This window comes from Gadus chalcogrammus, chromosome 10 (genome assembly GCF_026213295.1).
Source record: "Gadus chalcogrammus isolate NIFS_2021 chromosome 10, NIFS_Gcha_1.0, whole genome shotgun sequence".
Taxonomy (NCBI): Eukaryota; Metazoa; Chordata; class Actinopteri; order Gadiformes; family Gadidae; genus Gadus; species Gadus chalcogrammus.
In genome coordinates, this window is record NC_079421.1 from 22406022 (window position 1) to 22432965 (window position 26944).

Below are 26944 nucleotides of genomic sequence, written 5' to 3' on the forward strand. Positions count from 1 at the left end.
GGTGGTGTCATAACAGAGGCGTGGCGTCATAAGGCCCATTTTAAACACTGTCATCAATTATATAGGAGATTAGTTACTGTCAAGGTCTTAAATACACAACTCAAATAATAGATATTATTAGTATCTTAACTAAAGTGACTTGTGAGAGACACTATTGTACATACTTCGAAGCATAAAGTGGAGGAGAGAAAAATATGAATTCAAACAGACAATTGTTTTTAATCTGAAGCAATAACCCAACAGACTCATTTGGACACAGGGCATAAATCTGGTCAAGCATTATTTCTTAATCAATTCATCTGTTGAGACAATTGATTCACATTCATCCCACTTTTAACCAGGGCCAACAAGACACTTAATGAAACTTGTAGAAAAAAAAAAAAGATGCTCATTGGGTGATGGAAAAAAGAAAAAAAGAATTCAGAAACGGAGCAACTGACGTTCTTGTGCTTAGTCATTACAACACCCTACTGGTTAACACAAAAACGTTTTAAAAAACAGGTGCCTCTCAAACACTATTTTAAAAATGTAACCGTCCATGAATTATGTACAAAAAACGTGTGACATGGGGAAGAAAAAAAGAAGTGATGCAAATATGTGTTCAATGGAAATGCAGAGCAACATGAAGACATCGGGATAACAAAATAAGTGCTGTAATTTTGGCACATACCGCAATTCTGGCATAATTCTCAAATTTGATCCTATCCCATGAATTCTGTTTGACATAAGCATCGCTGTAGCAGTGAAACGGAGCATTGCAAATTTGAAATGTTCACAGATGCACACATTTAACACTGGAACGACTCAAACATGAGATCTGGAGATGAATGTTAATCCATTGGCCTCACATTTGACGCAGACCGAGGAAACCACCCTATTTTGTCCTACTTCCAACACAGAGTACAAGTGAGCAATGTTAGTCGTGTATATGTTGAGGTGTATGTGTGTGTATACATGTGTGTATTGGCTGAGGATAGACAGTGAACGAAAAAAACAAAAGTGACGTAATAAAGGAGCCGAACGCATTTCACGAAACTATGAAGAGAGAAGAATCTAAGTTTGAAAATAAATATTTCTCCTTCCTCCATAAACAGAAAAGAGCAAAAATGACCAACATCTGTTTGTCTCCTTGTCCGTGGAAGTCCCATTCTCTTACTGGCGAAAGAGGAACGCGGACAATATCCTATTTTAAACGGGCATGCGGTCCACAAGATCACCCCAGCCCTGACAAGCCCTCCCGGGGAGCAGTATCCATTCACTTGTCGGTCGCTGGGTTTAAGGAGGAAAAACTGGAGCCGTCCGACGGAGCGAGCAGGACAGGAGACCAAGCATTCACGAAAGCCTTCGGCCAAACCGGATGGCCCTCGTCTTCCTCCATCTCTCTCCTGCCCTGGCTCCCTCGCACTCTTCCTCTAAGCCACATAGTTGTACTGGTTGGGGTTCTCCTTGTCCCGCTCCATATAGTCTCGGTCGATCAGAGACTCTATTCTCTTCTTCAGGTCAGCAGGCTGAGGGTCGGCGAGAGGGGAAAGGGGGGGGGGGGGTTAACGATGCGGTCAACAACGCCCTGTTTAAGTTCAGCAGAGCCTCTTCCGTTGGCATGTTCAACATAGCTGCGAAGGCACATTACAACAGGGTCTGACAGGACCCATTGTGCTACAACAAGACTGCCTAACGGCTCATTAGAAAAATGCCATTTGTGCAGAGCGCCTAAATTGCATTAAAACTAATTGGCCGGCTGCTCACATATTAAACCTTAATAATGTAGCCAATGGAAAGAGATACAGGATTGCTGGTGAGAGTTTTTACCTTCACTGGAAACTTGAGCTGGTTGTAGACTTCGGACACCAGCAGATTGTGGGTCAGGGTCTTGCGCATCTTCATGATCCTAACAATGGCGGCGTCGATCTGGTACTGACGATCCTGGTACACCCGTTCGGTGGTGCTCGCTTGCTCCTCCACCTAAGGGAAGGGGCGGGGGGGGCACACACACAGGGACCATGAGGATCTCAGTTCAACACGATGGGGAACAATTAGGACCAGAGTGTCTGCCACCCTGGGCCAGGTCGTACCGTTTCTTTCATCTGGATCTGGTTGATCTTGATCCTGAAGAGTTTGTGTTTGAAGTCGTCGTTGCACGAGAACTTGTCTCCGTCCTCGATGTCTTTGCTCTTCGGGACCTTGGTGAGGACCCGGGCTTTGCCGCACGCTAGCGACTGCAGAGTCCGCCTCAGCTCGCTGTCCTCTGTAGTGTCCGACACAAACACAAACAAACACTTGAACCATCTGTTCTTAGTAGGCATGGGCAAAATGATTCTTATCCGGGAATTCAGTTCCCTTCACTATCACGAAACGTTTGTTTGAGTCGTTCGATCAGTTTGTTTAGTCATATGGTCTGTTACAGGGAATCTCAGGTGTGTGGCCTCACCCCTTTGCTTTTAAAACACCAGAAGGTCTCAGACGGTGACGGTGCTCGAAAAACAGCACATTTCTGAAGCATTAGCCTACGTCTCCACTCGAGTATTACAAGTGTGTGGTTTTAAGAATAGCCCAAGCTGCCTCAACCCTCATGAGAACCTTTTAGACTCAATCAATTTAAGGTTGAGCGGAGATTAAGCTCTGTTCGTCTGCATCTTTTATTCACGTGACAACATCTCTGGTTAAAACAAGAGAATCAGTTCTCTTGTTTTGGGAATCAGTTCTCGTCATTCACCTTCGGGATTCGTTTGTTCTGGCGAATCGTTCGCGAATCTTAGGGCCAAGGCACATTGAGTGACAGGGCCAGGTTGCTAAATGCTTTTGAATCCGGTGTGTGTGCGATTGAACAAACCTATTCCTGTCGCCAATTTTATCTCGTCCAGGGAGAACTCCTCCCCTTCGTTGAACATCAGCAGCACCAGTGTTTGGAACAGAGACACCTGGAGCTCCTTCCGGCCCTGTAGGGACACAGACACGAGATCACCGTGTTTGAAACCTGTGGCTTCACGGGTGGCCATCAGGACACACAGGAAGAGCGGAAACGAGCAGAAAGCATTAGCATACCTCTTTGAATTCCGCCCTCAAGACACAATGTCCCAGTGTTGATTGCCACTGCAGCTTCCTCCCACTGTGTTTCCCGAGGTAGAAGGTCTTAAAGATCTCCTGCAGCCGCACCATCTGATCGTTTGATAGAACACACATGTTTGAGTCCCACCAGTGTCTGGTTCATGTGTGAGGTGAAAGACATCCATGTCCACCGGGTACTGACCTCTGCAGGCAGGTGGACCTCCATGGGGACGTACGTCGGCCAGTATCCCATGGTGAGGATGTTCACGGTCAGCTCAATGTTGCCTGGGATGTTCTGGTACTTGCAAGGAGGGTTAGACCGTTACGATGGCAGAGTCAACCAACAGTTTGTTCCTATATTTATGACTTTTTATCCAAAGCAACTTACATTTGTACAAAAGAACATTTGTCAAAAGAAAGAAACAATATATATCTTTACGTACATTCAGTGGCTTCCGAGGAATTGTGCCATTGGATGCGTAGACAATTCAACGTGTCAAAGGAATAACGTGGAACCAACCAGGGCTATGGTTTTGGGAAACCGTAGCTCAAAATGATTATCACCTGTTTGAACTGCATCATGATGTCCTTGGACAGCTCCATGTCCTTGAACATGCCCTCCAGCTTACTGGTGAAAGCCGCTCCGCATTCTTAACGTAAATGATTAGTAAGTGTATAAATTAATAAATAAATAATTAGTTAATTAGTGATCGTAAAGAGAAATGTCAGATCCAGCAGTCCTACCATGCTGTAGCAGAAACCCGAAGGGGCATTACGCCTCGTCCCAATTATGTGATTACAGATCCCCGTTTCCGGCAACGTGATTGGTCAAAACAAATATGAGGCGAAAGAAACGGAATGCCAGATCCCTCGATTTTAGCACGCCTGCCATTAGATCTAGTCTCTGTGTTGATTTGTAATTTAATGTCTGAGTTGTGAGACTAAATCAAGTGTAATGTACAGAACTGAAAATCCATGCTTAACCTTTATATAATTTTAACCAAAATGTCCATGTTCAACTGTAATGACAACCCCCTTAAAAAAAGAAAGAAAAAAAAAAGGGATCTGCCAAGCAAGCAAGGAAACAACCAGATTATAATGGATGATTAATGAATCATTATGATATCTTTTTGGTGGATTGACAACCTTTACTTATGCAACTCCAAAGGGTTTGGGTAAACAAGATACAGAGAGAAGGAGAACACGAACCGTGTTTGAGCTTCGACAGCATCGACTTCTCAGCATCGACCGAAGCGCTTTTCCCCACTAGCAGCCGCTTGGCCAGGTCCTTCTTATAGAAGGCCTCAAACACGTCTTTACCTAAAAAGGGGATTCAGATATTAACGCAAAGTATTTGACATTTCACTTTTTAAAAGTAATTTAAGTGTCAGTGTAACCCCCGGTTTCAGCTCGGATTGGCCCCATCCCATGAGCCAGGCCCAGTCATGGCGTGCCGTGCTGACTTACGGTTTCACTACCGGTTTAAATGCGCTAACGTTCCCCGCCGCACGTGACATGGAGCATCTCCGAGGTGAGGCCGTAGCGAGCGCGACCTCCCTCAAGCGTGGGGACGTCAGCCCTGCTTGCTTCCCCATGGTTACGACCCACACAAACATTATACTACCTTCTTATAAGCGCTATAAGAAGTGATGATCAATATAAAATGCCCGTCACATAACATGGCATTATACTATTATATTGTACAAAGTGGACTGGAATCTCATTTTTGTGACAGTAAGCAAATACTATTTTGTGGATACATACAACAAAGCTTACTATGTTGACAATCATACAAGACATATTTCACAGTTAAGTAAAATAATAATAAGGTTTTTGGTTCACTACCCCTTTAACAAATATTGAGAACAAATCCTTACCATAAATGAACCTAAAGATGATCATGATCTTGTCCAGCATCTTCTCCAGTTCTTCATCGGTTGCCTCTTTGTTGCCTGCCCTTAGCTTTGAGTCAACATGCTTTGCTATAAAGGTAAACACAAGAAGGTTGGATTAGGTTTAGGTTGGATTAGGATCAAACAAGTGTCCGCAGGATGAGGCGTTCTCTTACCGATGAGTTCAGCGGGCTTGTTGGGACGTTTGTTGATGAACGTTTCAAATGCCTCTTTCATGGCGTTGACAAACTTCTCGTTCTTCATGAAGCAGATGTCGATGATGTGGTCCACTTTGTCTTTGAAGTCCAGCAACTCCTGAACCATCGTCTTGTCCTTCTCCGGGTTGATAACGATCGTGCTTCCAAACACCTGAGAGAAGGAAACGTTAGTGTTTGCTTTAAGGCCAGCAGGATGCGCCTCCGCAGCAGCAGTTGCTCAAACCATCTAGATCTTCAAAGCCAAGATGATCATAAGCACAAAATTGAAAACAACAGCCATTTCCCATAATTGAATATGAATGTACAAAAGCCGTCTAATCTGATCATTTAATGAAACAGAGATTGTCTCAGGATAAGGAACTTTGGAAAGAAAAATTAAATACTAAATCGTCATCAAAATATTGGTTTAAAGGTCACAATTAGATTATTTCCCCAAATCATTCAGCCCTACTCAGGAATTTAGATCTTCCGCTGAAAATTAAAAAAATACATTTCTGGAAAGTTGTTCTCAGCCTCATCTTGAAGCCGTTCTGGATATGTTTCTGCCATAGGACTGACTTCATGACGGTTAAATGCTGCGATTAGGCAGAAGTTTAAAGTCAGGCAGGAAGCATTCCAATCCTATAATCAAAATTGGAGTCACTACAAAAAGTGCTTCTAAAAGTCTACTGCACAAGGAATCAGAAGAGACATAGTTAGTTTAAACGTTTGTTTTGCTTTTCTTTCAATTAGTAATAATTTGTTTGTTGACGGGGTTAACCACCGACCTCAAGAAACAACAACAAGGTTCAAACTACCTAAGTGTCCTCCATCTGTTCCTGGGTGGTTATTCGGGGCCTACCTTACATACAGCCCACCTTAACGTACAGCCCACCTTAACGTACAGCCCAGAGCCCACCTTAACGTACAGTCCACCTTAACGTACAGCCCAGAGCCCACCTTAACGTACAGTCCACCTTAACGTACAGCCCACCTTAACGTACAGTCCACCTTAACGTACAGTCCACCTTAACGTACAGTCCACCTTAACGTACAGCCTACATTAACGTACAGCCCAGAGCCCACCTTAACGTACAGCCCACCTTAACCCTACCTTAACGTACAGCCCACCGTAACGTACAGCCCACCGTACAGCCCACCGTAACGTACAGCCCACCGTACAGCCCACCGTAACGTACAGCCCACCGTACAGCCCACCTTAACGTACAGCCCACCTTAACGTACAGCCCACCGTACAGCCCACCGTAACGTACAGCCCACCGTACAGCCCACCTTAACGTACAGCCCACCTTAACGTACAGCCCACCTTAACGTACAGCCCACCGTAACGTACAGCCCACCGTAACGTACAGCCCACCTTAACGTACAGCCCACCTTAACGCTCAGCCCACCTTAACGCTCAGCCCACCTTAACGTACAGCCCACCTTAACGTCGTACTGCCTACCTTAATGTACTCTATCCACTGCTGCAGGAGGACCTGGACTCCGCCTCGCACGCGGCTGAACAGCTGGTAGAGGAGGGACAGATCCTCGATCCGGTTCTCGTCCAGCAGGTGGGTCAAGCCTGAGGGTTTAAGCAACAAGGTCTCAAGAAACGTGGCCATGCCAGTACACCGCCATGCAGGGAAACCCGGGAACTTGGATCAGCATCCATGCTTAGCATTTGCAGACAGAGTCTATGGTGTATGCTATAGTCTACAGTATAAAGAGGTACGAATTACTTTATTTATCTCTTAAATGGTAGCCTTTAAAATGTAGTTCTATCGATCAATCAAATGAACCTGAAAATGGCATCGTCATAATAGATAACAGAGAAAGAAGGCTCAGGTAACCATACCTTAATAAACAAAAAGTCGGGCATACCTTTCTGAAGCGTGGCAGCAAGATGTTCCCCCAGAAGCTGCTTCTCTACAGTAGCAATAAGTGGTTTTCTAAAAGAATACCAAAAATGAGTCATTACAATAATTGACCATTAACTGGAAACGTGCAGCCAATCGAAAAGTGCTCCATTAATTTCCCAGCGTCTGGCCGGCCACTCACTGGGTGCTCTGGTCCAGATAGGTGATGACCCGGTCGGCTTCCTCCTCCAGGCGTTTGTTGACGTGGTACAGATACTCTGGCACCTGATAACAGAAGAGGCCGGTTACGACAGGACTGGCTTCAGCAATGCAAAACAGTGCGACGAGAAAAGGTGTATGCTCAGGAAAAATGTGTGATGACACAAATGGCCAAACTATTCTATTATCTTAAATAAATACGTGTGTGTGTGTGTGTGTGTGTGTGTGTGTGTGTGTGTGTGTGTGTGTGTGTGTGTGTGTGTGTGTGTGTGTGTGTGTGTGTGTGTGTGTGTGTGTGTGTGTGTGTGTGTGTGTGTGTGTGTGTGTGTGTGTGTGTGTCATTAATCACCTCTCTCTCCTGCATCAGCCGCTGCCCCTCCGCAGCATATAGACGATTAGTTTCTTCCAGGAACCGCTGCTCAAAGGAGTCCTGATAAATCTGTCAGGGTTGGAGAGAACACGGCGGCCATTAGAGCTATTCTTCAATGGGATGTGGACGCTTCGTCAAAAGAACGGTCCGTGCTGATCTCAAATAACACAGCTGTCGACCCTACTGGTGGCTCCCATTCATCTTGGAAACAATAGGGGCCAAAAGAGACCTTTCACCTGAGCTTACTTTCAACAAACACATGTTAATTAGATAGAGGACAGGTGTACAGGGGGAATAGCAAGTCAATGGAAGCTCAGAACATTTAATAGTCTCTTCTAAATCAACAACTGCACCGCAGACAAATAAAAAAGTATTTTTTGGATGGGGTGGTTTCAAGATGGCTGAGAATTCTAGAGAAGGTGCCAATAAGAAATCTAGAAAAAGTGTTTCCCTCTCATAGTTAGTCCAGTGTGGTATTATTTGCTAAAAGATAAACCTCCATCAGAGCTGCATGGGAACTGTAATAGCAAGTCTCAAGACTAGTGTTAGCATGTCCATTTACAAAACACACATAGTGAACCAGGGAAACTCGATAAGGAGGAGCTAGCTAGCTAAAGGAGTAAGGAAACACCTGTGTCCGTGAGCTGGAGGGGGGCGGGGTTAGAGGAGGGTTACCTGCAGGTCAGAGAGCATGCTCAGCAGGCTCCTCAGCAGGCAGCGGTCGATGGCCTCGCCACTGCGCTCCCTCTCGATGAGCAGCAGGATGCCGTCGATGGTCTTGCTCTGGACCTTCAGGTCGCTGATGATGTAGAACCTGAAGAGCTCCAGGCCCATGTCCCTGAGACACACAGCGGGGTCAGACGCTGCCTCCGCAGGAGGAGCGCCTCGCTTTAGCGTGAACCGAGAGGAGTAAATAAAGACTCACCAGATTGAAGGAAGCATGGAGTTTTGTAAAACATAGGTGCGGTCCAGGAACAAGAATATACTCCTGATCATGATCTGTTGAAAAATAAAATGTTACAAACACATCATTTAAATTTTACATTCGGTTTAATATTATAGCAACACCACTAGTGTGTTTATTAATTCAAGGATCCCCTACCATTTGTCTACAGTGATCTTGCCAACACTTGTCAATTTTCTTCAGAAAGAGCACACTATCCAACGCATCTGTAATTATACGGGTTAAGGTCATACAATAGTGGTGTGAGCGATATCTGAAATCACTGATCTCAGTTCAAAATACTTGAGGACTTGACAAAGGAAAACAGGAACAGGGGAAAGGATATTCTCTGAATTGGCTGATCTGCGCCTTGATGTGGTCCTCACACACAGCCCTAAGCTGCTTGTAGAGTTTTGCAGATATCTTGTGGGAGCAAAGATTCTCAACAGCCTTAATAAGGGGAAAGAAAACACATGTTTGTGGCATATCAAGACAGGAGCCCATTTCCATAGGCCACACGCAAACATTGGTTGGATTGTCGAGCCTTGCTTCCACAGTTCTACCTGGTAGAGCTCCTCTAGGTTGTATTTGATGGAAGTGCTGTTTTGAATGGCCTCCACTGCCTCCTTCAACTTCTGCCAGGTCTCGTGTGTGTAATTCTCTGGCAGCTTTGGCTTATCTGTGTGCAAAAACAGTTTTCAAAAAGAGAAATATACTGAGACACAAAAATCTTAGAAGGCCTGTTTGCATTAAGGAAACAGGCTACCACTAGTGAACGCAGTGTTATTGTATTACAGGCAATTGAACCATGAATCAGTATGCTCATCAGCTTCCAACATCGCAAAGCCCACCTTTGAAGTTCTTGATGACTAGTTTCTTCGCGGCTCCAGGTTTACTGTTGGAGAACGTGTTGGATCCCGCGGTCTTGGTCAGTCCGTTGGCGTGGTGTCCCACACCGCCGGGCAGGAATACGTTCTTGCTCTTATTTGAGCATGAAGCAGTTTCCTCAGTCATCTTCACATCCAGTCCGATGAAATCCACAGAGTCCTCGAACCGCAACTTCTTCTGGATGTGTTGCGAAGTGGGAGAATTCAGGGATTTGGGAGACGAAGAAATGGAGTCAATCAAGTCTTCCCTCTCGGTTCCACTGTTTATTCTCCTCTTCTTCGAAGCCGTGATGCTGCTGTCGTGTTTGACATCAGAAGCTGCTGGTCTAGCCTCCTGGGTCGGCCTGGGTGGAGGATTAGGGGAAGGTAAACCTGTTGGAAACATGAAAAAATGGAATACAAATTCTAATAGCCAGTCTTCTTGTGAACCTCAGGTCAGGTCGGGGAGGAGATCCGTGTCCGACAACGTCAGCCTATTGGGATGTGGAGGTGAACGTCCAGTATGTGTCCAAGTATAAAAAATGCATTAAATCTCAAACTCAATAGTCCCACTTGAACCACTCTCTCGTTCTTGTTATTGCTGGCAGAAGAAAGATGGTCGGCTACTGCTTCCTCTTTCGGCCCCTTGTCTCACCACGCTGTTGGTCCTCTAGATGTTTATTAGACCACTAAACCAGCGATAACTCTCTCAGATGGCAAGATCAGAACACGCTGTGTGAAACATGTATGAAACGCTGTGTTTTTAATAACAGAATATATCCAAACGCTACTGCAACACCGTGACCCCACCGGAAGTAATTGGTGCAGAATACTTTTTTTTTTGCAAGGATCGCAGCGGACCTTTTAGATGTCGTTCAGAGGCCCGCCACTAGATGGCGCCATGCCGGTGTCAGTTCACTCCTTGCAGCCATCAATCCCCTGTTATAATCAGTAATTATAATGAAGCGGTTTTTTTTATCATCACAGATACACACATTTGGGTATTTATATCTTGCTTAAACGAAAGGTAGAATTGAGCGTATTGAATAACACAGCGGTGGGAGTCGGGACCCTGGCTGTGGTCAGATTCGCCAGTCCGTGGTCAAGCCAGCCGGCCTTATATTTAGAGGGTGCGCGTATTCTGTAATTTATGATAAATGCATTGAAAGGGTCCAAAGCACCTTGCGCCAAACGTTCTGACAGTGGCTGATATATTGGCTGATATATTTGTGATCAGGGCAACTCTGACTGTACACTTACCCACAAACAAGAATTTTGACTGTTTAATTTTTTAGATAATTTTTAGTTAAAGACAATAATAATTACATTAAAATGAATATGTCAGAAACTTGCTGTGAAAACGTATAGTTCCACAAGCTCTGACGGTGGCTGATATATTTGAGATCAGGCCACTCTGGCAGTATACTTCATACAAATCCAGCATTTTTACAGTTTTTACTGTGCAACATTGAACTTTAATTCGAAATGAACTAATATGATATTCAAAATGCCTAATTGTGGGTGAGTTGTCCCGGTCTCAAATATATCTGCCATTATCAGAAAGTGTTTTTAACGCCCGTTTCAGATACAATGACACTGTAAAAATGCTTAATTTGTGTGTTTGAGCACTGCAGGTTCTGTATATAATATACCGACGTAAACACCTTATTTTGAAAACCGGACGTAGTCAAATGTAGAAAGTCACTCGCTGCACTCTCCCTATCTGCGCGTGTATTCTATCCTTTAAGGTAAATGCATTGAAACGGCCTGATGCATTTACAATAAATGATAGAATACGTGCGCACTCCAAATGCAGGGACGGCTTGCTTAACCACTGAGCGGCGATTGACGGCTAGTCTGACCACCGAGCGGCGTTTGACGGCTAGCTTGACCACTGAGTCGTGACTAGGCTAGACCGACGGCAGTTTAAACCAGTGGTGGACACTATGGATAACGTAGCACGTCCAATGGTCTACTTCGTCGACTTGAGCCCGCCTCTATCTGAAAAGGGCCTCGTGCATAGCTGAACGTCCCGCTAAGCCAATGATACTCTAGAACGGGTGTCGTCTTGCAAAACCAACCAATCGGGTGGCTTTGTGCTCGGCCACGGGGCTGGTCTTAGGTAGCCCCGACTGGATAAGAGCCTCCTTTTCCCCACTGCCTTATACACCAAGGGTAGGGGGTGTGCAAGGCGCTGTCCAATACATGCTTAAGACTTCTTATTGATATAATATACTGACGCTTTATTGTTAAGTTTCACCTCTACGTGAATCTTATTTTCCACCGACATATTTTTTCATCCACGAACAAACAACCATCTACTGAGAAAGGTAAGCCGGTCCTCCGCCTTCCTCTCCCGGTGTAACTACTACATTTATACCGGGAGATGATAAACGTATCCTTACTACAGTTATCATGTGTGTACTGAGTAAATTAAGTTATTGTATTGACTTACAAAGTCTGGGATGTTTTGATCACCAACCTGCTGGCCTGGTGTGTTTCACAACTACGTTTGGTTCGATTACACAAGGCGAAAGTGTCTACTTAAGCTTATTATAGTCCTAGAATACCTTTAACATCTCGGTTTTACATTGGAAATTAATGATCGAGGTTAATCTCATGAGTTAGTACACGGAGCTACTGCCGTGGGACCGTGACGAAGCCGTAAAAGGAGTTATGAGAGCCGATCTCCGCCTGGTCCCAGTGTTGGGACATGCCCCGACATGTTGACTGCCAGGCCCCCGTCCTTGACTAGCGCCAGACCCCGGTTCGTGACGCAGAAGGCCCGACACGGCCCCGCATGACCTGACCGTCGGTAACACTGTCTAATCGTCATTATCTGTTAGGCTTGACTTTAATATAATGTCAACGATAGACATTTTCGATACTAGGGGTTTTATGTAAACGCTGGAGATGAATCAAATCGCTTGGCTAGACTGGTCTCCACCCCTATCGAGGCCGGTTCAGTCCGGTTCTGATGACAGCGGCCCGGAGACTTATGGGATGGGTTACATATTTGGGATGTGTTACATATTTTGTCCTGTCACATGATATTCGCATGATATTATTTGTTTTCAGGGTTTACTTCTCGGATATGTTTTTATATTGAATTGGTTGTATCTGCAATTCCCCTGTCCTACTCAAACGTCATGGAAATTTGGGAGCGTCAACATGACTGTTCCTTTTCTTTGGTGTGGGTCATTATTTACAACATGTATCCTTTTAAACAAGGATGTATGCACTTCAACGCTTTGGGCAAGGGAGCTACAAAAAAGTACACACGTGAATATATTATAATAAATTCAATATTTAAATTGTATTCACGTCCCATTCTCGATCTTTCCGTCTCGTCAGATGATTGACACAGTGACAGGATCCGGGCCAGCGCCCTTTGCAGTCCAGCTGAAGGCTCTGCTGGACAAAGAGGCCCGCTACCAGCCCAAGCTGAGCGGCCTGCGGCTCATGGAAGGGGCCAGCGACAACGGTCTCAGGATGACCGCCCGACTACGGGAGTTTGAAGTGAAGGACCTCCTCTCCCTGACCCGGTTCTTTGGGTTCTGCTCGGAGACCTTCTCCCTGGCCGTCAGCCTGCTGGATCGCTTCCTATCGATCATGAAGGTAAAGGACCCCCCCCCCCTCGCCACGCTGTAATAACGCACGCCGTCACTTTGCTCCATAAGTTCTGACGGTAGCTGATGTATTTGAGATCAGGACACCTGACTTCACACAAATCAAACATTTTTACTGTCTCACTTCAGAGAATTTCAGCTGTGCTTTGAAATCGTCACGGTTGGAGTTCTTACGATGTCGTCCTTGTCCCCGGTCTCAGATCCAGCCCAAGCACCTGTCCTGCGTTGGGCTCTGCTGCTTCTACATCGCCGTCAAGTCCTCGGAGGAGGAGAGGAACGTGCCGCTGCCCAACGACCTGATCCGCATCACGCAGAACCGCTTCACAGTGTCGGACATGATGCGCATGGAGAGGATCATCATGGAGAAGCTGTACTGGAAGGTCAAGGCGCCCACGTCCCTGCACTTCCTCCGCCTCCTCCACGGCCAGGTCCAATCACAGCTCAGCACGGACAGGTAAGGGCGCTCTCGAGGAGCGTAGCCTCAGCCACGTACAATTGTAGCACTTCTACTACCTTCGTTGTGTACGGGGAATGGGTTAACCTAGCAACTGTTGCTTAGGCACTTGTTCCTATGAACAGCCTTACTGTACTGACACCGATGTATTGTTTTTCTTCTTACAAATGTACCTATTGTAAGTCGCTTTGGACAAAAGTGTCTGCTAAATGTAACTTAATGTGGTATTTAAAACATCCTAGTAGTAGGGTGACACAGCTCAACATTTCATAGCATTTGATCATTTTGTGACCAAAGGCACCAATTTGGTGGTTCAGCACAAAATGCACAATAGGTTAGCTATGCCTCTCCACTGTAGGTATCTCTTTCCTGATATGTTAACTGACCAAATGGATGTTGTTTAACAGCAGGAAGATCCTCAGCCTGGACCGACTGGAGGCCCAGCTCAAAGCTTGTCACTGCTCCTTTGTCTTCTCTAAAATAAAGGTAGGTAGCCTTATTTTCCCTATCGTTTCTTGTATTCAAAATGTCAGATTGTTGGACATGGAATATGGCAGCATCATTTGACAAACCCGGTTGTTCAGAACTGTAAACCTGCTCCATAAAGTCAGATAGGGTTTATCACACCTGGTATTAGAATAGGCCTCAGCATGACTCTGCAGTGAGCACTTGTGAGTCTGCCATTTGGCTTCCTCCCTCAATATGCAAATACACTTTGAATACCATCAGATGGTTTCGCTCCAATCATTGTGAAACTCCAGGAAATATTTGTTCATGTTTCATAAATAAGTATCTGTATTGATATAATTCTGGTTGAGTCCAAATTGAAAATATGTTGGCATCTGTTAAACCCTCTTGTGTTTCTTAAACGACATGGTTGCATCGAATGTGGACTAAAACCGTCTTTGAATCCTTTCTTTAGCCGTCTCTGCTGGCTCTGGCCCTGTTGCGTCTAGAGGCTGAAGAGCAACACGATCAACAACATGTGGAGGCCATAGGCGAGGCTCTGCAGGGTCTGCAGCAACAACTGAATGTGAGTAAACACGGTATCACTTTACCGTCGGCCAGCGGGTCGTGTCCCAGAGTTGTTTACACGCTCCGCGTCGCTCTGTTGGAGCCACGGACCATTGTATGGCTCCTTACTGGAACAAGGGCTTCATTGTTGATCACGAATGATGCAGAAGAAAACTAAGCTGAGCATTAGGGGAGCTTAACGTCTACTGGGACCAGGATGTGAAACGTGAGCAACATTTTTAAGCATTAATATGCTGCCGATGGTGTTATCGACTTTGTTTCTTAAATTATTTGGGATGGGACAAAATATCAATACTGCGCTATAGCTTCACCACTCTTCATGCAATATCAGAATCGACACCATGGCGCCAATTATCGATATTGTAATTAATAAAAAGGCAGTCTAAACAGATGACTTAAGACAGAAATCCAGCACTTATCTTTTAAAATCATTTTGTATTCATAGTTATAGGATTGTCTAACGATATATTGATTATCGGTATGGTGGGCCATGTATTGCTTATCGTGAGGTACCCTGGGATGGGGGTGGGCGATGTGGCCTCAAATCCATATTGCGATATACATTGCAACCTATTGCGATAACGATATATATCACGATATATAAATCATAATGGAACCATTTCAGAACAGGTTACATAGACTCTAAGGAAAGCCAAACTGCTAAATGTATAAAACAAAAGAAGAAAGAAACTTAGTAGGCCTATGTCGTTTTGAGAACATTTATTGTGCAAAACTGAAATCATACAACATAATGTTGTAGCTGCAGAGACTTTAACAAAGAAAAATATCTTCTGTGTAATGAAGTATACTTCTCTCTTAATGAAATTAAAACTGTTGGTGTCTTGTTAATAAAGAAACGGATACTGTGAATTAGGGAAATACGTCCAGTATTAGGCATGGCTATTTTAGAGTGTGCACAGATACTTGCTATTAAAACATACAAGTGCAAAATGAACGCATATCATTTTGAAATGAACATGAAATGAGCGCAATCACCAGCTCCTCCGTTTCGCTTTCAGCCATATTTACTTAGATGACGATGATGCGTTGAAGCCGGTACAGAGCTCTCCTTGCTCTTTTTTATATTTCGCGAGTCATGGATAGATCGCGTCAAACATACGTTATCGCGATGGAGCAATATAACTAAAATCTCTATCGTAGGCCATTTTATATCGTTTATATCGCGCATTCCTACCCTGTGACTCCCACCCCTGTGGAGTACGTGTTTTGACGGGCTCTCTCCTCCTGCAGATCAGAGATGGCGACCTGGTCTGTGTGAGGGAGCTGGCTGGGAAGTGCCTGGCTGAGTACGCCACCACCAAGTGCTCCAAGCCCAACAGCCAGAGGCTGCGCTGGATCATCTCCGGGAGGACGCAGCGGCAGCTGAAGCCCAGCTACTACAAGATCGCTCATCTCCCCACCATCCCCGAGACCGTATGCTAAGGCCTCAGGACGCCGCGGTGGGCGACCTCCTAATTAGACTAACTAGAGAAAAGGGTTGAAATATTACCTGTGACATGGTCGCCCGCCGTCCCGCTTTCCCTTACAGAACTTCATTATTGATGATGCAGTTCTTTAAGGGAAACTGTCTGTTTTTGTGAAGCAACGCAGTACGACTTGATGTGAAACTCATTCATTACCATCTAGTGAGGTTTTTCTTTGGCGGATTTGAAACGCTTCCACAAGTGTACAGTATGTTATCGTTTGAATCTGTGCTGAGATACTTGGTTATTCTCGGGAACAGGTTGCTGGTTTTTAAGCAATAAAGTATAGAACCGCCTAGGTCCTCAATCCACCATGTGGAAGAGGAGGGAGAAGGGTTTTGTGAAACTAAAAAACGAAACCAAGAAATCAGGCCCAAAACCCTTAACTCCCACCCTAGGTTGCTCGGCTGTCCTCAATGCACACTCCTACCCAAGGTGAATGAAACTTTTAATTTTGTTTTGAAACTGAGCTCGATGGGGTTTCCCCTAAGTGACGCTAGGTATGATCCTAGCATGTATGGCGGCCATCTTATCGATGGCCTTGCTCTATAAGATGAGACATGATCCTTATATCAATGGTTACAGATGTAATTAATTTGGAACAAAATGAAACTTTAGACATTATTTGAATGGATTTTAATTTGTGAAGAGATGGAGAGAAAAACTTTTGGATTTGGCATTTGATTATCGCACTTGAAAATAGTTCATCTGGATGACCCATGTACTTGGACCTTTCAATAAAAAAACGTATTGAAAAGCATTTGGTTGTACAGTATTGATTTCATTTACCTACTCAAACCTACCATTTATTTACAATTCCTGTATTTATTTAAATGGCAATGAGTTGCCCATTGTAAATGCATCCCACATGCAGATATCATTGTCCATGTTTTTGCTTGACTGAGCACGTCGCCTGCAAATAGTTTCAAACCACTTCCGACACCTTCATGGTTACTTCTGCAAGCTGGAGAAGTCGGGTCCACCGCCAGCAAAGTTCCCAGAAATCTCTGCACCGCTGAAGTCAAATCCAGGGTTCTGTTGCAACGGGAGATAAATTACATTTGATATGAAGTTACTACTGAAATCCCAACAAGTTATTTTGGTACCAAGTGTGCTAAGACTCGCTATCCACAAGTTTCCGCCTCCGCGTGATGCTTTGCGCGTATTGTGGGTTTCAATACCGGTTACTACGAGATTGTAAACAATCGCCGTCTGTCATTCAATCATTCAGATTTCAACCAAATAGTCTGGTTGTAGGAACTGACTCGAACGGCACACGTTCCCGAGCCGTTTACACAGACATCATTTTATTCAGTGACAGAGCAACTATATACCGTGATGTGATCAGCCTTCCAGCTGATCAGCTAAAAACACAGCTGAGGCATGTCGTAGGCCGGATGTTTGGCGGACATTTCCCCAGTACCCACCCCAGGAAACGTGTGGATAGTCTCCCTGGGATCAGTCCCACTGACCTCTCTGTGGAACCTCTCCAGGGTCAGCTTCCTCTGCATCTGATCCTGGACCCATGCGTCTGCGCAGTACTCCCCCTCTAAAAGGGAGGGCCAGCAGTTCCCGGCCGCCCGGTTTGTCTTCATGAGGACGATGCGAATCAGGACCTTATCCTCTGTTGGAGCAAAGGTCGGGTGATGAGGGAAGAGTAGTGGCTCACAGTGAAAGGATGTTCAATGGAGAAGGAAGGCCGGAACTTCACCTACCCAATGTCCATGTCGACTCATCAGAAACGGTGCCGTCGTAAAGCCTTCCCTTAGTCACAGAGAGAACAAAGATTTTGTTTTACAAAAATCCCTTTACTGCCCTGGATTTCCTGTTATTTAGCTTGTCCAACTGCAATTATTTTCACAATATACAATTTTGCCTTTTTGGTAACCCACAAACTAATTATGGAAGGGTCCCATTTTCAATCTTGACCATAAAGGAACATAGTATGAAGCAGTTATTAGTTTACTTTGTAGATGTGTTTTTTTCAGTCTACGAATAAAGAGTCAATAAGCCGGATCATATTATGTTGAGAGGGTCTCAGACAAGCTTGTTATTATTGTTTTGGATCGGAAATTCAGTCATAATTACCCACTCCATCTTGTCAACAGCTCGGCCTACAATATTTAGTAACGATAATAAATGACCTCATGACCCATGCCAGGACTTCCGGGTCACAATGAGGTGCGATCATTTCCAGAGACGTTATTTTGGCTTACTTGAGTGATGATTTCGCAACTTCGAGTCATCATTTGAAATTAGAGTTACACTTGGTCCAACTTGTGCAATTTGATCACTGTGGCGATACCATACTGCTGCATGTGTGTCTGTGCTTTGAAACACTGCCTATTTTAAAATGTATGAATACAATCCAGACCAGAAACAAACGACGTGTGCATCTTTCATAAACCCTACCTTGAAGATCTCCTTTCCTTTGACATGCAGTTCAACTTGTCTTGAGCCCAGAGTGCATTTCACCTCCTTCCCAGATGTGCCCTGAGGGACGTTCACTTCGATGAAGACCTCTTCCATGGTCTGGTACCACGACCCCCAGGAGGTAGGGCAGGGGACAACGCCACTCCTCTCCTCGAAGTGCACCGACATGCTGATGCTCAGCCTCCGATCGTCTCTGCCAGACCCCCAAAAGCTAACTTAATAGTTCACTAAAACCTCACAGGATATGACCTAACTTAAGTCCCGGATTGGTCATTAAAATATAAGTAGAAATGACACATCTATTCAGAAGTGGTTATGCTGTGGAGACGCAGCATGATGTAATAGAGTAGAAGAGCCTTCTCATCTAGATTGGGGTTTATTATCGGACTCATGCCGCTCTGGCTCTTCTTCGTCCAGGTCGGTTCCGGGTATCCTTAAGGCGGCAGCTCTCCAGCGCCCCCTGCTGGGGAAAAAATATGGTGGTGAGTTGACTTCTGCACTCCATAAACACACTTTGTTTAGCTTAAATCTTTAAAACGTTAAAGATTGGGGCAGTTGTACTAACTTAATTGTCTCGATAATATAGCTTTGGTGTTTATCTGGTGGGTGAATGTAGTTTGGAGTGTGAAATGGTTCTCACTGTCTACAAAAGGAGTGGATTTAGTGATCCTTTAATTGGATTAGGACAGGTCTTTCCGTCTTTTTAAGGTCATTCCGTTTGCAGACACACACATAGTCAGCTGTTTACGTTTTCCACTTTCCTCGTGTATGTTTTAATAGAGAGGTTAAGAAAGTTAACTAACAAGTTTCAGAATGACTTTGTTCATTCTGCTTACTTTCATTTGGTGGGCAAAGTAAGTCATTTTCATTTCTAAACATAGGTCTACTTGAGTCCAACTATGCCTACCTGTTAAACTAGATTATAGCACGTTTGTCTCATATCAGTACAGGTCATGTCCATGGAAGCCATTCAGCCAACATCACTGCAATCCTGGACCGCCTGCTGGACGGCTACGACAACAGACTGCGCCCCGGCTCTGGCGGTAAATACCCTTCATATATCTGTTTCATCATTTTCTTATGGTTTGAGGCTGAATTTCATAAAATAACAATTCAGATACATTGCCTAAACATTGAAATAAATCCAGTTGACAAAAAATGTTGTGTGGGCCAATGTTGCGTCTTGCTGTGAGTGTGAACCCTGAACTCTTAACAGGAGGGATAACCGAGGTGAAGACGGACTTCTTCGTCACCAGCTTTGGACCGGTTTCAGATGTTGAAATGGTAACGTGTCTTTCTGCTGTCAACTGGACACATGTGGGACTGTTGACGGTGGGAAGTGATGAGCTTCAGGGCTTACTACCTAATGAATTTTAATGTGTTTGACCATCCTCATAACGGCTATCTCGCCGGCCTGCAGATCAATAAGGCATCACGAAGCAGGATTGCTGAATGATTTTATGAAAGACTTCCCGTCGTGAATTGCTTCTACCACCACCACCCCCACCACCATCCAATGTTAGACTTTCTGCTGTAATCAGAATGCAGTTGAACTGTCAAACTCACTTATAGGGGTGTGCTGTTTCAGAGTTAATCTAGACATGGTAGTGACAAACATGTACACCACAAGATAAAATGTAAAATCATTTATTTGATTAATTAATTAATTAACCACGCAGGATAAATGAGGGACATTCAAGGGAATAACGAACACCACCACTGTTTCCTGACTACAGGATTTCACCATGGACATGTTCTTCCGGCAAATGTGGGTGGACGAGAGGCTGAAGTTCGAAGGGCCAACCGAAATCCTGCGTCTTAACAACCGAATGGTGGACAAGATTTGGACCCCAGACACTTTCTTCCGCAACTCCAAGAAATCCCTGGCCCACAACATGACAACCCCTAATAAAATGTTCCGCATCATGCAGAATGGAACTGTGCTCTACACCATGAAGTGAGCCGTGTGTGTGTGTGTGTGTGTGTGTGTGTGTGTGTGTGTGTGTGTGTGTGTGTGTGTGTGTGTGTGTGTGTGTGTGTGTGTGTGTGTGTGTGTGTGTGTGTGTGTGTGTGTGTGTGTGTGCAATTGTGTGTGTTTCTGTGTGAAGTATAGGATTAGGTATATCTAGTGTGTTTGTTCTTTTGGGGTTGGGGGAAGCGGTGGTATCAATATTTCCATGTGCTTGTAGGATGAGTTACAAACGGCTAATTCGGCTTGATTCAACTCCCATTACTCTGACATGTATAACCTAGACCTCATTATGAACGTCTCAGGCTGACTGTCATCGGAGACTGTCCCATGCAGCTCATGGACTTCCCAATGGATGGCCACACCTGTCCTCTCCGGTTCGGGAGCTGTGAGTACTCCCATTCATCCTGAGGTGCTGCCTCGCGGAAGTGCAACACACACGTGTATGACCAGCAGGGAGAATGCACTGCTCAACAGTCCTGCCCCTCGCCTCTTTAGATGCCTACACCAACCGTGAGATCGTGTTCACCTGGAGGAAGGGCCCCATCCACTCGGTGGACTGCCCCAAGGAGTCCATGAGCCTCCTGCAGTACGACCTGGTGGGCCAGTCGCTGTCCAGCACTGTCTTCAAGTCCAACACCGGTGAGTCCCGCTGCGGTGACCTTTGGGTCCTCACTACACACACGTGTCTCCCTCGTTCTAAAGCAACAGGTTGAGGTGGTCATACCCCTCAAAGTCCTCAAGATATATTTGTTTGGGGGATGGAGAATGTGATTTGTCATTGTTTTCTTGGGGGGTTTGTTCCTTTTTTCAGAACAGAAACAATGGTATTCCCCGTTGTGGGCCGATCTAGCTCTATCTGGTGGCAGGGCTGAGAGAGAGAGAGAGAGAGAGAGAGAGAGAGAGAGAGAGAGAGAGAGAGAGAGAGAGAGAGAGAGAGAGAGAGAGAGAGAGAGAGAGAGAGAGAGAGAGAGAGAGAGAGAGAGAGAGAGAGAGAGAGAGAGAGAGAGAGAGAGAGAGAGAGAGAGAGAGAGAGAGAGAGAGAGAGAGAGAGAGCGCGCGCACATGTGTTTGGCTCGGGCGAAAGTCTGCGCGCATGTGTTTTAACACGGTGACATTGCATGCCCTCTCTCTCCTCTGCAGCGTCCCGTCCCTGCTCCTGATCCTCCTCCTCTTCCTCCTCCTCCATCCCACCATTTCACAGGGTCTCTTACGCAGCCTCCCTCTCCTTCGGCTCTCCCCCCCTCCCCCCTCCCCTCACCCCGTCTCCCCTCATCCCTCCTTTTGTTTTAGATGTACTGCCTCATGTCAGCGGGCTGTTCCCCCTCCTGGCAGCAGGGCAACTGTACATCTGCCAGCAGCCGCTGCGCTTCAAGGGCAGTCAAGGGCACATGTTGTGTGTTGTGTTGTCTCTCTCTCTCTCTCCCTCTCTCTCTCCCTCTCCCTCTCCCTCTCTCTATCCCTCTCCCTCTCCCTCCCTGTCCACTGTCTGTCTCTTCCTCTCCGGCTGAGCCACGCTGTTTGTCTCTCAGGTCACTACTCGGTGATGGTCGTCCACTTCCTCCTCCAGAGGAAGCTGGGCTACTACCTGATCCAGACCTACATCCCCCTCATCATGGTGGTGGTGCTGTCGCAGGTGTCCTTCTGGATCAACAAGGAGTCTGTTCCAGCCCGCACCGTCGCTGGTACCCCAACAGACCCCTCCCCTCAGCCGTCCTGTCACACACGCGCCTCCCCTGGTCTCCTCCTTCTGAACCGGCCACAGTTGTTTGCTACACTTTTATTTAATTATGCACCCACATCAATTTAAAGAATCGTTTTTTTATTTTATTATTATTATTATTATTATTATTATTAATAATAATTTACAAAACATTAATTTTATTTTATTTTATATTTTAATTTATTTTTATTTTTATTAATTTACAAAACATGAATATTTTTTCTATTTTCTATTTAGTATTATTAGTAGTAGCAGTCATTTACAAAACAAAACATGAACACATCTCTGTGTCTCTATCCATGTGCTGGGCTCTGTGTCGGCTCATGCTGGTCCCCTGACCCCCCCTGAAACCTCCAGGCATCACCACCGTCCTCACCATGACAACGCTGAGCATCAGCGCCCGCCAGTCGCTGCCCAAGGTGGCCTACGCCACCGCCATGGACTGGTTCATCGCCGTGTGCTTCGCCTTCGTGGCGTCCGCGCTCATCGAGTTCGCGGCGGTCAACTACTTCGCCACGCTGCAGGCGCACCGTCTGAAGAAGCAGAAGGCCAAGCTGCACGAGATGGAGATGATCGCCGAGGAGGACGAGGACGAGGCTTTGGTGAGGCCGGCGTAGGACTGGAGAGGATGTGGAGGATGTGGAGGATGTGGGAGATGTAGGGGATGTGGATGATGTGGGTGATGTGGGTGATGTGGGTGATGTGGAGTGATGTGGGTGATGTGGGGGATGTGGGGGATGTGGGTGATGTGGGTGATGTGGGGGATGTGGGTGATGTAGATGATGTGGGGGATGTGGGTGATGTGGGGGATGTGGGTGATGTGGGGGATGTGGGTGATGTAGAGTGATGTGGGGGATGTGGGTGATGTGGGTGATGTAGAGTGATGTGGGTGATGTGGGTGATGTAGAGTGATGTGGGTGATGTGGGTGATGTAGAGTGATGTGGGTGATGTAGAGGATGTGGGTGATGTAGAGGATGTGGGTGATGTGGGTGATGTAGAGGATGTGGGTGATGTAGAGTGATGTGGGTGATGTGGGTGATGTAGAGGATGTAGAGGATGTGGGTGATGTAGAGGATGTGGGTGATGTGGGTGATGTAGAGTGATGTGGGTGATGTGGGTGATGTAGAGGATGTGGGTGATGTAGAGGATGTGGGTGATGTGGGTGATGTGGGTGATGTAGAGGATGTGGGTGATGTAGAGGATGTGGGTGATGTGGGTGATGTAGAGGATGTAGAAGATGTAGGTGATGATGTTGTAGGTGATGTAGAGGATGTAGAAGATGTAGGTGATGATGTTGTATGAGATGTAGGTGATGTAGGTGTTTTTGTTGCTGTGGATGCTGCAGATGCTGTTGATACAGTAAGAAACAGCCTCTTCAGTAGCCCTCCCTTTTCGGTGTCTTGGTGAGTAGACCTCATCACCTCATGAAGAGCATATTTTGGTGAGGGTATCAAAAACACTTCAGAATTCATGTGGGGATACAAAACGGTGGAGGTGGTGTCAGAAGGCCCCTTTTGAGTCTTTGCAGAATGTGATGCGCCAACAAGTTATTGCATTTGGAAATTAGAGGTTAAGAAAGTGAACCAACAAGTTTCAGGACCACTCCCTTAGTTTTTCGTTTATTTTATTTGGTGGGATGGGTAAATCAGTTTTTTCAAAATGTCAGATATCCAATTGAACTAATCAAATAGCAAAGTTCCTTCCCACACATCCATACATAGCGTTTCTCTCTCTCACTGTATTTCTATTTAAGTACATCCCGCTCCCATGATAAGAAGTTTTCAGTGTGGTCTTCACAGATGACGGTTTTCTTTTTTATGCTAATCCCGCACGCCGCTGTGATGGTGTCAGACTGGGATCTGCCTCACGCGAGCTCTCACCGCTCCAAAGCTTTATAAATAGCCCTGGTGTGAACACGGCACACAGCAGCACAGCGCTCCTTGCCATCACATCTCCACACTTTTCATAAGGACTCCGCTACCTGATGGTCAGGCCTCACCTTGTTCCCGGGGGTCCCACCAGGCCTGGGTGGTCGTACACATTGTGTCAGAGTGCAGCGGGGTGTAGACGTCCCCCCTGATGTACAGAGATGCTGTCAGTACTCACCGTGGGGCAGTAATTAGCGAGACGGAGCCTGTAGTTGAACGGTTAATTGAACAGGGAGTTTATTTTCTTGCTGTCAGTTCTACGGCGCGAGCCGCGCCCTCGTGTCTCTTAGTCCGTCGCCGTCGCCCCCTGTGCTAACAGAACTCTGCACTGCTGTGTCAGGTCCTTCTCCAACGGCATCACGCCCGAACCGCAACCCTCATGCAGTCACACACACACGCACGCGTACACATACGCGTACATGTTGCAAAAAGCTCTCCGGCTCACAGATCACTACGAACGCACAGAAAGGTTTCGACGGATCTCAAGAGCGTAGTTTGCAGGGGGACCAAAACACAGAGAATACATTACGTTTTTATGAATACCCTTAAATGACTAACCCCCCCCCCCCTCCCCCCCCAGCCGGACGGCTTCCCCCGGGGGACCCTGAAGAGGAGGAACCACTCCATGGCCCCCAGTGAGGGGAACGTGCCCATCTTCCTCCAGCAGGGCTCCGCAGTGCCGGCCAACCCCCAGCTGGCCGGGACCAGCCCCATCGACCAGTACTCCCGCGTCCTCTTCCCCCTCACCTTCGCCCTGTTCAACATCGTCTACTGGTCCATGTACCTGTCCAAGGACACCATGGAGAAGCCCAGGTGAGGCCTTCTGTGTGCTACCAGGGTCCAGACCTTTGGGGGGTTCAGCAGGAGTGTTTCATCCCAAGTCGCTCACAGAGGATTCAGCGGCACGTGGTGAAGGTTAGGGGCTGACCGCGTCTCTCTCAAGGACGCCCACTAGTGGGCACATCGGGAACTTTCCACTCAGGGAGTTAGACGCCAGAAATACAGTTGTGCTCGTAAAAGACACGCACTCAGACAGTGAGTGCTCGAAGAATTCAACGGCCGTAAAAGACGCCGTCTTTGTGTCGTTCAACCCTTTACCTATTAAGGTTTTACCGCCCTCTAGACTAGGCAACACAGAATGCAGAGAAAGCTTTTTATGAATGCATAGCAAATGTTGCGACAACCCCAGGAGCAAACGATGTGAGGTGTTGTTGTAGCTGCGTCGCAGGCGGCGCGTTGGCTGTAAACGTCATAGATCTGCCACGGAGGAGTGGGGGGACCAGGGCTTCATTCCGATAGAGGAACAGCAATAAAACGCTCTCCTCTTCGGTTGGGTTGACCCGAGGGCTGGAGGAGCTAGACAGCAGAGCGTGAGGACTCCAGCCCTCCACACGGGGGGAGAGAGGAGCCCAGGAACCCCACCGCTGGTTGTGTTGAACAGGAGCCACAGAAAACACAAGCGTTCAATCTCCTTCTGATAGCTGAGCCACTTACAGAGCACAAAGCTACGAGGGAGTGGGAGAGGGAGAGGGAGAGAGAGAGAGAGAGAGAGAGAGAGAGAGAGAGAGAGAGAGAGAGAGAGAGAGAGAGAGAGAGAGAGAGAGAGAGAGAGAGAGAGAGAGAGAGAGAGAGAGAGAGAGAGAGAGAGAGGTAGGGAGAGAGGTAGGGAGAGAGAGAGAGAGAGAGAGAGAGAGAGGTAGGGAGAAAGAGAAAGAGGGAGAGAATGGAAGCGAGAGAGAATGAAAGAGGGAGGGTGAGAGGGAAAGAGAGAGCGGTAGAGAGAGGGAGAGAGAGACACACACACACACATGAAAGCAGGAGAGAGAAGAGGGAGAGATCTGTTACATAACACACTGGGTGTTCAGATCTCCCATCATGTTCCTGTCGGGGTTGGGCTCGTGTTGTGTTGATAGTGTTGTGCGGAGTAACGAGACAGAGAGGGAGACAAGATGGAGGCCGGAGCACCGCTGCACGGGGATCCTGATGCTCTCTCCCCGTTCCTACATTATTCCCGCCTGCCCTGGGAGGAGCGCCGCCACCACAGCGCTCGGCGTTCCCCGCTCTGTGAGCAGGACGTCTCCGGGCGGAGAGAGAGAGAGGAACTGAACCCTCACTCTTGGCTTCGATCTCTGCTCACATGTTACTTATGCTCTGCTGTATTGTGTTCTCTTGCAGAGACATGAATTCACCGTCCTCTTAGACGAAGAGCACCCCATGGGCATGTGACGGTGGAGGGACGGCGCCTATTCCATCTCCGTCGCTCTTTCTCTCCATCGCTCTCGCTTTTTCTCTCTCTGTGACTTTCTGTCTTTCTCCCTCTTTCCTTCCATCTCTCCCTCTCTCCCTCTCCCCCTTTTCTCTCTCTCCCTCTCTCCCTTCTCCCTTTTCCCTCTCTCCCTCTCCCCCTCTCCCCCTCTCCCTCTCTCCCTCTCTCCCTTCTCCCTCTCTCCCACTCTGAACAAGCACTTAGCATTTGTTCTGCACTCATCCAACAGAGGAAATGAATCAGAAAGTAATTTATTTCCACATCTCGTATCTGTTCACGCCACAGAGTGTGACCACGGCCCGCTTGTGGTCCAATCAGCGACTAGAAAGCTGAGCGCCATGAGAGGCTGATGCCTGGCGTGTAAATGTATACGTATATATATATATATATATATATATATATATATATATATATATACTTTAGAAGTAGACCTAAAGAGGCCGTCTCACCATGGGTAGGGTGGCCAACGCACACACACACTCGCACACACTCGTACACACAAACACACACACGCACGCACACATGCATGCACGCACACAGAAAGGTATACATGTGACTAAACTCAAGCGCAAGCCTAGAAAAACCTCAAAAAAGGAGGTGGATGATATAATCTATGATGGCTGGCACTGGT

The 26944-nt window shown here is 46.5% G+C and overlaps 4 protein-coding genes across 5 annotated transcripts; 2 read left to right on the forward strand and 2 right to left on the reverse strand.

Annotated features, from left to right (window-relative positions):
- Window positions 1–171: 171 nt before the first annotated feature.
- Window positions 172–10211, reverse strand: cul4b (cullin 4B). Of its 2 annotated transcripts, none has more exons than XM_056600806.1 (20): window positions 9377–10211; window positions 9089–9204; window positions 8871–8975; window positions 8685–8753; window positions 8508–8581; window positions 8258–8420; window positions 7562–7651; window positions 7196–7278; window positions 7019–7086; window positions 6601–6719; window positions 5114–5306; window positions 4923–5027; window positions 4255–4365; window positions 3610–3695; window positions 3248–3346; window positions 3043–3156; window positions 2831–2936; window positions 2073–2245; window positions 1810–1962; window positions 172–1508 (listed from the first exon to the last, which is right to left on the reverse strand). In XM_056600806.1, the coding sequence occupies exons 1-20, from the start codon at window positions 9795–9797 to the stop codon at window positions 1413–1415; spliced, it is 2544 nt and encodes an 847-aa protein (XP_056456781.1). In that variant the 5' UTR covers window positions 9798–10211; the 3' UTR covers window positions 172–1412. The 2 variants fall into 2 exon arrangements, with proteins under 2 accessions (XP_056456781.1, XP_056456782.1); XM_056600807.1 differs by having other exon boundaries at window positions 173–1508; window positions 3248–3340.
- Window positions 10212–11536: 1325 nt separating this feature from the next.
- Window positions 11537–16753, forward strand: ccng1 (cyclin G1). Its single transcript, XM_056600833.1, has 6 exons — window positions 11537–11721; window positions 12746–13009; window positions 13221–13474; window positions 13882–13960; window positions 14397–14507; window positions 15761–16753. Exons 2-6 carry the CDS (start codon window positions 12746–12748, stop codon window positions 15950–15952), a joined length of 900 nt encoding a protein of 299 aa, XP_056456808.1. The 5' UTR covers window positions 11537–11721; the 3' UTR covers window positions 15953–16753.
- nudcd2 (NudC domain containing 2) lies at window positions 16178–18848 on the reverse strand. The gene is made up of 4 exons (XM_056600839.1): window positions 18406–18848; window positions 17709–17757; window positions 17466–17617; window positions 16178–17028 (listed from the first exon to the last, which is right to left on the reverse strand). The coding sequence occupies exons 1-4, from the start codon at window positions 18592–18594 to the stop codon at window positions 16945–16947; spliced, it is 474 nt and encodes a 157-aa protein (XP_056456814.1). The 5' UTR covers window positions 18595–18848; the 3' UTR covers window positions 16178–16944.
- Window positions 18849–19228: 380 nt separating this feature from the next.
- Window positions 19229–26334, forward strand: gabra6a (gamma-aminobutyric acid type A receptor subunit alpha6a). The gene is made up of 10 exons (XM_056600819.1): window positions 19229–19280; window positions 19372–19469; window positions 19643–19710; window positions 20163–20383; window positions 20701–20783; window positions 20894–21037; window positions 21928–22080; window positions 22476–22720; window positions 24628–24860; window positions 26223–26334. The coding sequence occupies exons 1-10, from the start codon at window positions 19240–19242 to the stop codon at window positions 26245–26247; spliced, it is 1311 nt and encodes a 436-aa protein (XP_056456794.1). The 5' UTR covers window positions 19229–19239; the 3' UTR covers window positions 26248–26334.
- Window positions 26335–26944: the final 610 nt, after the last annotated feature.

Coding starts and splice junctions, on each gene's coding strand:
- cul4b (XM_056600806.1), bottom strand. CDS start 9,797: ATGTTTCCAACAGGTTTACCTTCCCCTAATCCTCCACCCAGGCCGACC. Junction 8,421..8,507: donor TCCATGCTTCCTTCAATCTG/GTGAGTCTTTAT, acceptor TGTGTGTCTCAG/GGACATGGGCCTGGAGCTCT. Junction 7,087..7,195: donor TATCTGGACCAGAGCACCCA/GTGAGTGGCCGG, acceptor GTATTCTTTTAG/AAAACCACTTATTGCTACTG.
- ccng1 (XM_056600833.1), top strand. CDS start 12,746: ATGATTGACACAGTGACAGGATCCGGGCCAGCGCCCTTTGCAGTCCAG. Junction 13,961..14,396: donor TTGTCTTCTCTAAAATAAAG/GTAGGTAGCCTT, acceptor TCCTTTCTTTAG/CCGTCTCTGCTGGCTCTGGC. Junction 14,508..15,760: donor GTCTGCAGCAACAACTGAAT/GTGAGTAAACAC, acceptor CTCCTCCTGCAG/ATCAGAGATGGCGACCTGGT.
- nudcd2 (XM_056600839.1), bottom strand. CDS start 18,594: ATGTCGGTGCACTTCGAGGAGAGGAGTGGCGTTGTCCCCTGCCCTACC. Junction 17,618..17,708: donor TGAGTCGACATGGACATTGG/GTAGGTGAAGTT, acceptor TTGCTCCAACAG/AGGATAAGGTCCTGATTCGC. Junction 17,029..17,465: donor TGGAGAGGTTCCACAGAGAG/GTCAGTGGGACT, acceptor CCGTTGCAACAG/AACCCTGGATTTGACTTCAG.
- gabra6a (XM_056600819.1), top strand. CDS start 19,240: ATGACTTTGTTCATTCTGCTTACTTTCATTTGGTGGGCAAA. Junction 20,784..20,893: donor TCCTCTCCGGTTCGGGAGCT/GTGAGTACTCCC, acceptor TCGCCTCTTTAG/ATGCCTACACCAACCGTGAG. Junction 21,038..21,927: donor TGTCTTCAAGTCCAACACCG/GTGAGTCCCGCT, acceptor TTTGTCTCTCAG/GTCACTACTCGGTGATGGTC.